This window comes from Triplophysa rosa, linkage group LG25 (assembly GCF_024868665.1).
Source record: "Triplophysa rosa linkage group LG25, Trosa_1v2, whole genome shotgun sequence".
In the NCBI taxonomy this organism is placed as follows: Eukaryota; Metazoa; Chordata; class Actinopteri; order Cypriniformes; family Nemacheilidae; genus Triplophysa; species Triplophysa rosa.
The window spans coordinates 11,568,622-11,584,501 of NC_079914.1; the positions used below are offsets into that span (position 1 = coordinate 11,568,622).

The window sequence follows — 15,880 nt, forward strand, 5'->3', positions numbered from 1 at the left end:
TGCGAAAATTTCTAAGGCGATTAATAGGCGTGCAAATGATAGCATTTTAATCGTGTGGTTTGTTTATAGCACAGTTTAAGCCTGATTATTAAAAAAAACTTATTTAGATTTAATTTTGTTGTTTACATATTACTTGAAATAGGCATTGGAAGCTTAAGAAAAAAAAACGTACACACTTCTATGACAAATAATATTTTAAAATATGAACATCTTCATTTTTTTGTTACAATCTTAGGCCAAGTATTATAAGTATTTTAATGTTTATTGCTCCTTTAGCAGTAGCTGTGTTTTGAAACATTTCTTGGAAATTATGTTAAAGGGGTCAAATGACACGGCTAAAACGTATAGTATTGTTTGTTTTAGATGTAATGCAATGTGTATGCACGATTTAAGGTTCAAAAACGCTGTATTTTCCACATACCGTGCATGTTTGTATCTCCTCTTTGCCCCGCCTCTCTGAAACGTGCTGATTTTTTACAAAGCTCATGGCTCTGAAAAGCGAGGTGTGCTATGATTGGTCAGTTAACCAGTGCGTAGTGATTGGTCGAATACTGCAAGCGTGTGACGGAAATGTTACGCCTCTTACCATATTTGGAACATCGTGTTCCAAAGCAATTGTACTGACAGGTGATAAAATGTCATCGGTACTTCCTTATATCAATTCGAGCCCGAATCTGATACGGAAAATGAAGATGATCAAGCCGATACATCAACTTTGCCAGCGCGACTTGAGCAGGATGTAAAGGATTGGTAAGGTTTTATTAAAAATATGTTATAAATATAAATAATATGTTATTTGGGCGGTCTTAAGTCAAATCATGTTACGAAGTGACGTACATTCGCCGGGGTGTGGTTACACGATGCGTTTCAGGCAGGTCTGGGTTCTCTTCTTTTGTTCCCACACTTTAATTTTAGCAATTTTACGTGTCTAATACATGCATGGGTAACTTATAACACACCAAAGACACAGAAAAACACGTATTCGTATATGACCTCTTTAAAAAGGCTGTTAACTGGGATGCAGAGGAAAACGTTTGGAGTAGTTTTCTTTAACGTTGTAGAATGTAGCCAGTATTTGTGTTGTATTTAGATTTTATTTACATGTAACTTGAAATAGTTCTGAAATAGGACATTGAAAACTTTAGAAAAAAGTTACACTGAATGGCATACTGTAAATAATATTTTTAATAAGAACATTTCTGATTAATTCTTTTGTTAAAATTATAATATTTTTCAATATTTATTCCTTTTAGTCAACTTTGGTTTGGTTTCACTTTGATTTAAACTTGTTTTTGGAACCTAGGCAATCTGAATATTATTATTGTGCAACTGTAATATTTTCCCATTATTTTTATTGCTATATTGAATATTGGAATATTATTGTACAACACTTACAGCCTAAATTCTCCCCTTTAACACATTATTTTGTGAATCCCAAAAGCATTTTGTATTGCGTTTTTTAATATATTCTTCATTCTTTCATCTCACATAATTGCGAACAGGTGATTATGTAATAATGGCGACAAGTCTAATAGCATTTTAAGTTAGTAATCACATTTTATGTGCCACCATGGTGGCTTTGGAAAGTATTGTGTCCACCCTGCTTGGCGTTAATGTTTTACTAAATAAACCAGAGTAAGGCAAAAATAGAGTGATGTTCTAGCACAGATTATTTGCAGGTTGGGTCACGTGACCATAACTGTTGGTTTTCGGGTTGATGAAATGCGCCGTTGCTGGGGGTGATTGCACCGAGGGGGTTCAAAGCTACACGGCCGTATGAAGGACGCTTCTGTACTGCTCTCACATACAGATACAAAAAAATCACCTCACTCTTCTGCTTTTTAAAACTCGTTCCTTTTTAACTTCAGGGAAGTTCACAACCTGCGTATTTGCAAATGGCACAAGCACGCACATTGAGGTTACGTTGCCCGAATCGTGCTCAAAAAATGCACAATGCAGCAAAAACGTACATTTTACATGTACGACACAGAAGACGTTGCACCTGAGCCAATGTAGGCCGTGAAGCAGATTTAAGTAATGCGCCGTTGGGCTATTTATGCAACTGTGAGGCCTGCGTTTGCAGGTGTGTGTTGAACCGCAGTTGACCACTGACCGCAGGATCTTGCTGACTGTGGTTCTCATAGATATTCACCGCACGTATTACTGTAGGCTCGTACCTGCATTACTGTGCGTCATTAAGTTACCGGGCAGCTTTTAGACACACTTAACAACCGTGATTCGACTTACTCGGAGCGCATCGGGTCGCCGTACATTACTGCGTGAGCTCACACTGTCCTTTTGGCCCGGCGGCACTTTAATGCTAACCTACAGTCATATTTCTTACACCGTAGCAACGCATGCTGAATATGAATTCAATAGGTGAAGGAGGTCTTTCGATGTTTGCTATACAGTGTTAGCGCAGAATAGAACATTGAATAGAACATTTCGTCCGTCGCCGCCGGTCCCGGCAAGACGAAACGACTCCATTGTCCTTACATTTTAATTAGTTGTAATAAAAGTGCAGAGAGATAATGGATTTGTGTATTCCCAGAAACACTCGAGAGTGCCGTTATGGGTCTTATGCAACGTCTCTCGCTCCGTCCGCACGGCCCTTAACGTGTACATTAGCGAGCTAAGTGCCGCCCGGCAGGGCCATCTCCTCACTGACCTGCTGAACCTGTGGGCAGATAAGTGAGGGCAGTCGGGTGATGTTTGAAAAGGCTTGCGCTGGAGATATTATGATAGCGGAAATTATGTCTGGCAGGTAGTAAAAAGGGACTGTGTTTTCTCAAGGGAGTTGGATGAGGTTTGCTTCTTTGCTGTGTATATTATTAAATAAGCTTTTTATCCGTATAATATGTCTGGGATTGATATCATGATGCAGACGGAATGGGAAAGTGGCGATGTTTGAAACGTTTCTTGAGAGTGATGTTAAAAAGAGCTGTTAATGGGATGTTGAGTAAATGTTTCTAAGGATTTTGAAGAAGTTCTGTGAATTTCGCCAATATTTGTTCAGTTTGTGAATCATGCATTTTGTATGAATTCCTGGGTTTTCTGCGTTGGAAAATTATGATTTAATAAAATATTGAACACTAAATATTAGCCTAAATATTATCTTAAGATTTTCATGAATCATCAATATACCATTAATGTTTAAAGTGAGTGCTAGTTCACACAGAATGATTTTTTAAAATAACTTGCTCCCACTATTCCTTTCAGAACACAAAAGGAGATATTTTGAAGAATGTCAGTAATCAAACAACATTGGCACGTATTGACTTCCATTGTTTGGACACAAAACCACTGAGACATTTCTCAAAATATCTTGAACAAAAGAAAGAGTCACATACAAGTTTTGAATGACATGAGGGTGAATAAATGGTGACAGAATTTTTATTTTTGGGGAAACAGTTTTTATAATGCCTTGCTAACATAAACCACATGTTTAACTATTAATATCCAATCGCGTATGCCAAATAACAATTGTTCACTAAAGTAACCATGTTTTTTTTCTTTTATTTGTACTAAACCATCCTAACCACATTTTATTTAGTTATACTACTGTACGTAGTATGTACTTAGCAAATTACCTATTAAACTGACAGAAAACATTCCCGACTGTGTTTCCCAAACATTTCTTTTTGCGGATACATGAGTAGTACGCACGTCTATTTTTGCACCAATTTCATTCGCAGCCCATTTAGAGCTGTAACTCCGTCACGGTTCTGAGATTTAATCATGATTTGAGTGCGTGTGTAAACCTGACGCCACGGGGAACATTAACATACGACTGCGCCGATCATTTTCACCAGATGCAGCGAGCAAAAAGCGAGCGGTTTTTGGGTCATTGCGCATGATGGAGGCCTCCTCATTTCCTACAGAAACACCATAAACGCTAAACTAGAGTCAAAAAACATCTACACAGCGTCAATGAGCGCGCACGGTTGCATCACCCATCTGCCACTTTATTACGGCGAACCATTCTGCTCGAACAAAATACGGGCACGCATCACAGTTTCCCAAAATCACTTCCCCTCTGTGTTTCTCTGCAAGGTTGAGAAAACTGAGATTTTTCCCCATTCGGTTTGTTGTTAAAAAACGCAAACACACAGCGCCCTCTGCTCGACATCAGAATCACACAAAGCCGTTTCGCAGGATCCGCAGCCAATCTGCCCAAATCAATGTTTGCGGCCACCTGCGAGCTTTGTGCGGCTTGGCTTTCGCGTGACAGCGCGGATGGAGATGAGGGCTGTCCGTTCTGACAGGGTTGGCTCGGACTTTGGCGGGCAGGCAATCAAATGGGTCCTAATAATGTCAACGATGGTGAATGGAGCTCGAACACTTGTTTTCTGGTAGCAGACAGCCATCTGCTCCAGGGGAGAGTCATGTTAAAAATGCAAAACAGGGGAAAGAGGGAAAAAGTAGAAGTTTTGTCGTGTTCATAAATGTGTTGTGGTTTTTATAGAGATACAGAGAAACTTTTAGAAAATGAAGTTAAAGTGTAGTACCCATGCTTTATGTATAACTACATTTAAATAAATAAAAAAAATATATATATCGTTGTAGTTATAGATAATGTTATAAATAAAATATAAATAGATAATAAAATAATATTTTTTTATTTCCTACAAATATCATGGTTAAACTATGGTCACTTTAGTAGTACTACGACAATGGTAAATTTGTGGTTACTGTTGTTTTACTACAAATACCATAGTTACAGTAAATTATGGTTACTGTAGTAAAACGTCTCGGTTACGACTGTAACCTCGGTTCCCTTATGGAGGGAACGAGACGTAGTGTTGAGAGACAGACTGGGGTTTGATCTTGAGAACCTATCATCTCCGAGAGGAATTTTAAAATCATCTTCCTTTGTTCTTCGGAACCTACATGACACACATGTCAAGCGATTATCTCTTCGAGACTCTAGACTCTTCCAGACTGCTGAACTTACGACGCAGAGCAGCGGACGTCTCCCTTTCAACAGCGGACTTTTCCTGGGCGTTTCGGCAACGAGATACAGACCTAAACTGTCCTTGGGTGTGACAGACTCATCCCTGAGTCAGACGGGCACGACACCTGCATCACATGCTTGGGGCTCAAGCATGCTGAGGCAGGATTTGTCGATCCGGCATGTTCTGTGTGTGAGAACAGGTGTTAAGGTGTTGCGGCCGCCACCCCGTCTGCTTCCCAGGCGAGTTCGACTGCCGCTTCGGCGAGGGTGTACCTATGGATGTCGCTCCGTCAGCTTCGGCTTTGCGGACCACCCATACCCCAGCACGCTCACCTGGTTCGTCCCCGATGGGCGGCGGTGGACTGTCCCATATCGGGCAGACTCAACAGAGGGATGAAGACGAACTCTCTGTCATAGCATCGGACAGCTACCTCCTGGCATCAGATGCGGAAGACCTCTCGGAGCTCCCGCCCCCAGGCAGTCGAGCTCAAGATGAGGTCGATACTGAGATGTCGGCCATGCTTGCCCGGGTGGCCGCGAAACGCTCGCGGCTGGACTCTTGGTTTCTGGGGACGGAGCGTGGCTTTTGACCACGCTCCGCCCTGGTGCCATTTTTCCCGGAAGTGCATGAGGAGCTCACTAAGTCCTGGAATGCGCCGTTCTCCCAGCTAGCTGGCTCAGGTGCTGTTACTTCCCTGGACGGTGGGGCGGCCAAAGGCTATGTCGACATCCCCCAGGTGGTGCATGCAGTCGCGGTGCACCTGTTCCCGCAGACAGCTGCCACCTGGAGGGGTCGGCCTAGACTTCCTTCCAAAGCTTGTAAGCTTTCTTCGACACTCGTGTGTCCCCGAGGAAACGAGACGTTGTGTCTTCATGCCACAACGCTTTGCTGACCCGCTGCAGCGACCGGGAGTGTCTCTCAGATTCCTCAGCCCAAAAGATGAGTGAATGGCCGCCGCCATCTTCCCTTTATACCCGTATGCACGGGGCGGGGACTGGCGTGCGTGTGCCATTCGCCAAGCCCATTGGCGTTTTAAAATTCCTCTCAGAGATGATAGGTTGTCAAGATCAAACCCCAGTCTGTCTCAACACAACGTCGAGAGACCGACTGTAGGGGAACCATGGTTAATTTACGTAATGGAAGTAGTGTGGCAGTACCACACTGATGGTATTAGATTGTAACACCATGGTAAAGTACTTTTATGTATACTAAACAATTACCTGTTCATATTTTTTGTTTACAATTGATTCACAATGATTTTTTATCGTGGTAATCTAGTTTACCATGCTATTACCATAGTGCATGTTCAAGCAAACTAAAAAACTAATCTAAAACAAAAATATTACTAAAACGCACTCCAAGGTATTTCAGAGACTATCATGATATCCCCATAGTACATGTCCAAATAAATGTGTACATGTCTTTTTATAAATGTTTACGATTTATTTTGTACTTGAGGTTTGAATTCTTTTGGTACTGTTCTTTGGTTATTGCCACATCGATCTGAAAAAAGTTTTATATTCAAAACCACGGTTTAACCATAAAAGATAGTACACTTTGAAAAAACCCCAGATGGTAATACAAATGGTAATCAATCCACCAAAAACATGCTTGCTACATTTTTACTATAGTAAAACCATTTTAAAAATCAAATATACATATGATATTTCATTTTCAATAGAAGCAGCACTTTGTAGATTCATTTTTTTTTAAACTTCAATCTTCTCATTTTTGACATTTCTCCTCTTTCAGCCCCGTCTCTCAGCATCTTTTGAACCGAATGTCTTTGGTACGTTTTGGCTTCAGAAGCCCCACGCCAGCCCCCAAATCCCCCCCCCCCCCCCCCGCTGCGCAGTTTGGACCAGCTTTGCTTTATCTCCCCTCAGCTTAGTCCAGTCCTCATGTCTTTCGTCCTTCTACAGACCGCGACTCTGCGTGCCCTTCCGTGGTCTTTTATCTCCGTCCAAATGTGGACGCCGTCCCGATTCTGACAGCAAAATGCCCATAAACGAGAAAAGGAGCTGTGAGGAACGACCGCTGACAGGAAGTAGACCTCATTTATGGGGAGTCAGGTTGGATGAGTAATGCGAGATCCAGGGTCATTCTCAAAGAGCAGACAAGCTGGCTGTTGACACGTTTTACAGGTTTAAAGAGACGATTAGAGCAGAAATCTTTGTCTGACACCACAGGTTTTACTCCGGACTGCTGATGTATCCGCTCAGATGCCAAAACCTTCTTCCCTAACTGATCCATTCGGTCGAATCATCCGGTTGAAACGCGACAGCTAAAGTGGCTATTTACGGATACGTGCCGACGTTTTTTTAAAGTGTGTCTCTTTGTAACTCACTGAGGAGCAAACACAAGGAGAAACGCGGTGGGTTAGAAAGCCCCCAAGGGACTTTGGGTAGACCACACTAGCACACACACACACTGTGTTTTTGTATCTTTGTGAAGACTTTCCATTGAATTCTATTGTTTATACCTCACTTAAACCTTTTACATTTTCACATAAGCATCATTTATTAATATGTTTAATAATCAATTTCCTACCATGTACATTGTCTCATGTTATCTTAATGTAATTTTTATCTCCTTAACCTTACAAAAGCATGTCCACATCATAAGATTTGAAGAAAAATGGGATTTGGCCAATCCCCCCTATCCCCCCAAACAACTATTAACATGATCATGTATTGATAGATGAGAAACGTGTTCTATTACACAACTGAGAGAGCAACATAATTGCAACTCTTATCTCTCTCTCTCTCTCTCTCTCTCTCTCTCTCTCTCTCTCTCTCTCTCTCTCTCTCTCTCTCTCTCTTTATCTCTCTCTCTCTCTCTCTCTCTCTACTCTAGCATGTACAATACAAATGCACATGATGGACATCTCTCTCTATTTCGCTTTCCTTATCTTCCTTTATTTGTAACTTCTACTCCAGCATGCACAATACAAATGGTCGTCTAGTATGACAAAGTAAATTTTTCACACAGTCTTTAGATTTTGAAGTAGCGCATCTAAAGGAATATTTCATTTGAAAATACTTTTTTATTTTCGTATGAGCTGTGTCTTTAATGGTCGGTTTAGCTTTGAGTTTACACTTCAAAAGACTTCTTCAGTGTAACAGTGCAGCAAAACGAGAACTTTCTAGTTTTATATTTTGGGAAATATCAATTTAAAGCAGCACTACAGAACTTGGGGATGGGCGGGGGCTGTGTGTACCGACCCAAACACAGAACTTACGGAGTGTGGTTGTAGCCGCTATGAGGCTGCTCAGGTAGTAGCGGCAGTAGAATTCGTCCAGTTAAGAGTTATTCCTACATTTACATTTATGCATTTGGCAGACGCTTTTATCTAAAGCGACTTACATTGCTTTATCCTATACATTTATACATAGGCATGTGCAATCCCTGGGATCGAACCCACAACCTTGCGTTGTTAACGCAATACTCTTACCACTGAGCTACAGGAAAGCTGTACCACTGTTACAATTATTATTATATAAGGACTGTTGGTATGATACAAGTTGGTATGATTTATTAGGGTCTTCATGAAATGTCTGGAACATATTTAGCTTAAAAACACTCAATGGCTGTGTAATGTAACGTTTTGGTGCATGTCTCTATAAATGATAATGAGTTACAGCGCACCACACCCCTCTTCCGTCCGGCGAGTCAACACAACACACATGTAGTACTGCCATGGCAATGGTTTAGCTATATTATGTTTCCTGAACTCCTCTGCGGTTAGTTTAGTTTTAAACGTTGTGCGTGTATGCTTGCATAAAATCCACGGAATGCACACCTGCAGATCTCAGCGGAATTACGTGGATTTTAGCGCTTTTCGTTGACAAGTTATAACGTTACACACACAACGTGAGAGCATAACTAGTATGCTGTGACAGACTTTTCAGCCTAAGGACGAATGATTGGAGTGTTCGCCCCTGTTCATTAGCAAAACAAACAGCTTGCCGCAGCTAAACATATTAACGCACATAATGTATTAACATACATACAGCTAAACTCCAAGTGCCAATTTGCCAAATAACATATAAATATAGAGTAAGTTTAACACTGGCTTTGAATGTTCTATTTAGCCCGTGACTGACTTGGCTACCTTCGCTATCATATGCTAACGTTATCCTCCTATATATACCATACATGCTCGATTTCTCACATGCTTGCAGAGAAAGGCTTACCAAAAGTTACTGGGATCTTGTTTTTCACATTTTCTGGGTTGCTAGATGCACCGGGACCTGATTATAGCACTTAAAAACAGAAAAATTTTGACTTTCATACAATGGGTCCTTTAAGGCCGGAAAACTACATAGTGTTGCTTTGAGGTCTGTGTTAAGACTACATAGTGTTGCTTTAAGGTCTGTGTGTTAAGACTCATCACTCAAAATGTTGGGGTTTTTTCAACCCAGTTTTGGGTCAAAAGGGATAAACCCCCGCCGCTGGGTTAAATGAACCCTAAAAGTGTTTATATTTGACCAACAATGGGTTAAAACAACCCAGCATTTTGGGTTGAAACATCCCTGTATACTGTATGTTAAATCATAACAGAAGGTTTGAGTTTGTTCCTTGTTGGCCCAATGCTGGGTTGAAAATAACCCAGTATTTTTAGGGTGATCACATGTGAGTTTGTTGTGAAAGAAACCATAGAACGCTCACTACTGTATATAGTAGTAAACTAGACTTTTAGTTAGTATATCTTGCTGTGCAAAACTTGACTCCACAATGCTACGGTTTGTGTGCTGTTGCTAAGGTGTTGCTATGCAGTTGGTTCTGAGTGTTTCTAGGATGTTTATGAAACTTAACCATGGTTACCATTAACTAGGAACTATTGGCCATTTCTCAATATGCGTTCTTCAGCGGTCTTGTGTTCTCGCTCTACATCATCAATAACCGTCAAAGTCCGGTTACAATACTCAAGAACAGAGAATGCATGAAAGTACCCCGATGTTTTCTCAATATCAAGGATGCATCGAATGCAGCCTTGCACACATATGGAACTCACTTAAAGTCCTATAAGTTACTGCGGCACGTCCAAGTACATTCCTCCGAGACTACCTCGCAAGAGCGGTCTGCACGAGAACACAAGTCCGTTCTTGAGGCCATTGTTTTTTGTCTTATTTGTAGTAAAACCATAGCAACCACAAATTTACCATGGTCTTATAGTAACCATGGTCATGATATTTGCATTAAAACTGTTGCTGTAATACATAACAGTCAATTCTTCCAAAACTGCAATACTACACTTTCTCTATTATTTCTCTTAACGGTCTCTGCGGTTGCTAGGGTGCTCTGGGTGGTTGCTATGTCCCACCCACATGCCTCTATGATATCCGATCGCTTAGAAAAGTAATAGCACACCGGTTCTCTACACGGCAACAAATTGAGGCATCATTCATGTAAGTAGTACAGGATCTTCTCTGTTATTCTTTTAAAGTATTCATAAATCCTCATTGAATCTGAAATCAAATAATGGTTTTCTATTTTGGCTGAATCATTCTGCTCAATGCGTCCCAGTGAGAGTGAGATACCGCTCTGTTATGCTAATCCATCTCCCCTTATGAATCACAGCGATTCTGAATCATTTGGAAGATAAAACGAGAGTCTCTCGCCTTTACTAAGCACCAACCAATCAGAGTTCACGAACACTAGCCAAATGCTTGTTAAAGCGAACAGGAAGTCACAGGAAGTGCTTTTTTCAGAGAAGGCAGTGAAAGACGTCAACTGAGTTTATGCAAACATAAAAGCATTTTGGATATCTGATGAATAAATGCATTTTCTTTGCAATGGTTGCAGAACAGTCAGATGGAATATCCTGTGAAAGATGGCTCTTTTGGAGCCTTCACCAGGTTTTTGTGGTGACATCTGCCGTACGAGTTGAGCGCTGGGTTCGTTTTGGATTATGCCGGCTTGTAGAATGAAGACAGCTGGTGAAGCGGGATCTAGTCGTTTCACAGATCCAGAATGCAGATTGTTACGATAAAAGGGCATCCAAGGACTCGTCTAGCGAAGACGGCAAATTTTCTTGACGTTAATCTTAAATCCAACGCATCTTGGAAAATTGACCAAAACATCATTTTTGTGCTAAAAGCTGTTGCGGGTTATTGCAAGGGCTTGTTTGTAAAGCTGAGAATGAGCTTCAGGCACGCACGGCGAGCTTGATCGATCGCGTTGAAGTGAAAATGACACGTCATTCCAAACAACTTTTGAAGGGGGGATTTAGTTTATGTAAATCACATTTTTGCACCTTTTGCACAAGTTCTACAAAACATACAAGAAAACAACTTTCAGATTGCATGAGATGTGTAAAGTACATTTATAAAAGAAGTTTCTGGATTAATCAAATTTTATAATTTTACATTACTTAAAAAGACATTGAGAATTCATTCTCATTTATTTAGATTTTTTAATTATTATTATTAATTATGTTTTTAATATTATTAATTTTAATAATTATATTATTATTTAGAATCAATTTATTTGTGCAAACCTGATGGTTCATGTTTTGAAATGTTCATCTTGAATGGTAAAATAACAAATATTTTCATAAATAAAGATTGCATTTTTCTCAGTTTTTGTTATTGTGCATTAAAACTTCACGTTGCGTTATTAAAGTCACAACCTGCTTTGATTTCCAATATGGAGCTGCATCGCTTCCCTCCATTTGGGCCTCTCTGCTTTTGAAGTCTGTTTAAATAATTAGATTTTTTCTGGCATAATTTTGAGTCTCAAGACTCATTCCTCATTACCGTGTCACATCTCTATAGCAACCGCGAGTGATATTTCATAATTAAGAGTTGGCAGAGAGCCTACGTCCCTTCCACTTATTTCAGAAATAAAATGATCAATATGGGCCCGCAGTGTGCTGTTTAATTGAACGAGCTGTGTACGTTGGGATTGATTAATAACGCGCGAGAGAAATCACAAATATCTCTTCGGCACGATGGCTTTAGCAGTTTATCATTGATAAGCTAACGGGGGGCGGCGATTTCGTACAACGGGAGTACAAGGGACAGATTGACCAAATTCTGTCATCATTTATTCATCCTCATGTGATTTCAAACCTGTCTGACTTTCCTTCTTCTCCAGAACACATAGGAAGATATTTTGAAGAACGCTGGTAACTGAACAACATTGCTCCCCATTGACTTCCATTGTATGAACTAAAACCACAGAGACATTTCTCGAAATATCATATATCTCGAGTCATATACAGGTTTGGGACTAAATGAGGAAGAATAAATGCTGAAATCAATCGGGCGGTATCGAGCGGACGTTCTCCGTTTGATCTAGTGCCCCTCATGACCGCATGTAATTGATACACTGTCCTCGAACATAAGACACGGCCTTACACGCGTCGTATAGATGGCTATAGAAAGCCATACAGGGGATTTACATGTGAATGATTGCGGCGCTTAGCTTGTCGAGGAAGTGACAGGTGCGTTTGAACCTTACTTAAGTTGTTTCGAGAGGATTTATAGCTGAAGTGTGTAATTTATTCGATGTCAAAGTACCTTCGGCTGTTCCGGCTTAACATGCTGAGACAACTGTTGGTGAGCTATTTAGGTTGAAAAGTGTAAACAAACGTTATGGAAACGTTGCTTGTTTGTTTGAGCAGACCGAAAGGGTGACGTTTTGGGCGGACTTTCGGTTGCTCAACCAGTCATCACGCCAATGACGCAAATGGAGCATAAATGCAGCGTTTAGCTTTAAAGCACATTTACTTTGATGTAATTGCTTTGTTGAATGTAGAAAAATTTTAATCTGCAAAATTGCTTTTGATTTATGGCCAAACCTAATGCCGTGCGATTGGTTTTGAGTCGAACGCTCTGTAACACCTGCCAAAGCGTCGCTCACGTGTAGACGGTCATCACTTGAAGCAGGTTTCATATCCTCTTGCAGACATAAAATATATTTGCAAAGCAGCTGTCAGGGATGCGTTCAGCATGCAGGATTTTCCCAGGTACAAAACAAGCAGCCACAGAGCGGTGAGGAACTGTGAACACAACCACATTAGGCATAATGTGTGAGAAAGCCACACTGAATTTTAAGATAAGCCTATGAATAATTCATGCTTTCTTAGTAAGGAAGATGTGTGTGTTTCTCTGTGCCGGCTTATGTTTAAGTTAAGAGGGCCTGGTTTGTGTTTTGGACGATAAAATCTTGATAATCCATGGCATTGCAGAGGGAATAATGGAAACCATTGCTTAGAATAGAGAGACGGGACACATAATGAAAGCCATTTTAATATGTTTGCATCGATTTTCTTCTCTTTTGCTTGAGGATAAATGCTCGCTCAAAAACATGGCCAGCATTGTGAAGTAGAGACTACGGGCCGGACTCTTTATGTGGCTTTTTAGTGTACTTTTTATGCTTTCATGTAGTCTTTGGTATTCTTGTATTTATTTGCTGTGTTTGGAGTCCTCCGACTACATTTATTTACCCCGTTATAAGTATTTTATTTATTTTATTTTTTATTTATTTTATTTTATTATTTATTTATTCATGTGTCATTATGCATTTTATGCTGGTTTGCGGCGTCATTGATTTTAGATTTGCCTCTATTTGTCACATAAAACGTTAATTGTGATTGGTTATTTAGCATTTTTTATTGTGGTCATTTACACACCTCCCTAATGTTTGGTCAGGCAGCTCTTCTTGGCAGTTTACCCGTGTGTAAAATCAGGCTTGGTGAAGATTGATATCTAAATCATTCAGCATTGATTGAATATATAAAAACTAAATTTTGTTTTGTTCAGGCCAATTTGTTAAAGGTACAGTTCACCCCAAAATGAAAATTCTGTCATTATTTACTCACCCTCATATTGTTCCAAAACCATATAACTTTATCTTCTCTGTGAAACACACAATTTCTGTAAGAATACAATGGCTGCTATTCAAATCATAAAGTGAATGAGGATTGGGGGATTTAAGTTCTAAGATTACAAGTAAACACTAAAAGGATCATAAAAGTCATCCAAACCAGGTATTCTGAAGTCATACACTGGTTTTGTAGGCAGCCATAAATTTAAATAGTTGTTCTTTTAAAGAAATACGAGTTTGGAACAGAATAAGAGTGAGTAAATACCTGAACAAAAACAACATGAACTGTGTACACTAATACATGATGCCAAAATCTTCAATTCTTTGAGTTCTTTGAGATTCAGAGTCAATGGGTGCATGTTGGCGCAACTGGGAGTCAAACTTGGGTGCATTTTGTTCAATTTTATATTTCTGTGTATATTAGATAAAAACTACATGACAAATCTATTGCCATTAAGAGATGAAACCAGTCATCACCAAACACACGTCCAATACACATTTTCACGTTGCGATCGCTCAACACACATCTCCCTTTGAACTTCATGTCTTCATTGTTACCACTCTTGTCATCTCGACGAGTGCAATTTGGATTTCGAGTCGGGAGCCGCCGTAATCACAAAGCCTGCTGCTTTTACGCTTAAAAACTCGCCCGGCCCATCTACTCTACAGGAGACCAGAAACTGGTCTCTTTGAGTCTCCCGGTTTCACATCGTACTGTTATGGAAATGCGCCTCGTCCCATCCTGAAAGACTTCCTGGCGTGTCCCTCGAGCTCCTTTTGTGTTTTTTGAACCGCTTTTAATGCGAGAAAGATGCCGTCTGATGTACGAAATCCATCTCCACCTTCATCTCCTTACTTTGTTACGTCCGTCCCTGCTGGGGCGACGGGATTGTTTACAGGGAGCATAAAGATGCGAAGCAATTTGGATGATAGCTAATACTGTTTGGGTTTAGGCTGAACGCTGTCTCACAATGTATTGCGTGCAATTCATGCGTGATGTTTTGTTATCCGTAAAGCTCTGATGCACTTTTGGAGGAAAGGGAGAAAGCACTTGAACCTTTGGGATTTTATACAATGCTCAATATTTGGCCATACGAATGTGCTTGTGTTTGATCTATAGCCAATGTACAGCAAATAAGGCTGCACTCGTATTCTAAACAAACGTAGTGCAGCTTAGGGATTTTATATCGATTTATTGTTTGAATATTCATATTTTTCTATGAAACCAAAGTTATTGGGGTTTTCATTGTATTTGTATATTTTGAAGTATTTGTATATGGCTAACAGTATAATGAGGTCTTCTTATAGAATCGTAAACTTTCTACAATATTTTGGGGCAAATCTATTGGTAGAAACCGGACACATCATGCAGGTGCCAACATGAACAGGTGGCGTGACATGACCTCATTCTCAAAAAAAAGAACAAAGCTTTGAAAGATGAAAGAAACCTACATTACATAGAGGCTCATTTGCATGTATTGCTTTAATACATAATATAAATGTTGGACCTGTCTTGAGTTGCTATCTAACAACATTAAACGCTGAATCATTTTACTATCAACCCATTTTCAAAATGTACATTTTTAGTAGTAAGACATCCATACATACTCGACACAAACATGATGAACCTCGTATGCCATCTCATTCATGAGCGCTCATGTGACTTTTCTCTCCATCCCATCTCTTCACCCCTTCCTCCAGTGTGTGACGTGGGAGAGTTTCTGTGTGCCGACGGACGCAGCTGTGTTTCTGAGAGTTGGCTCTGTGACGGAGAGCTAGACTGCTCCGACGGCTCTGACGAAACGCCAGACTTGTGTAAGTCCATCAAACAAAACGCATTTCTCCCATATGTACCATCACTTATGCATTATATATACATCAGATATGCAATATGAAACTTATATACGTCACATATGCATTATATACCCTATATGAAACTCATATAGCTGACATGCATACATATGTGTATAATATATATGCTGTGTATACTGTTTGTTGGTCACTTGCTTATCCTTTTATTGATATGTTTTCCATAGTATATATATAATGTATAGTTTTGCATATATACAGTACTTTTATACAGTCCATAC

General features: G+C 40.1%; 1 protein-coding gene across 1 annotated transcript in view; it reads left to right on the forward strand.

Annotated features, from left to right (window-relative positions):
* lrp1ba (low density lipoprotein receptor-related protein 1Ba) overlaps window positions 1–15,880 on the forward strand; it is a 185,657-nt gene that overhangs the window by 15,026 nt on the left and 154,751 nt on the right. Inside the window, 1 exon segment of the mRNA XM_057325867.1 lies at window positions 15,492–15,605. Within this exon segment, the coding sequence (XP_057181850.1) occupies window positions 15,492–15,605 (114 nt within the window).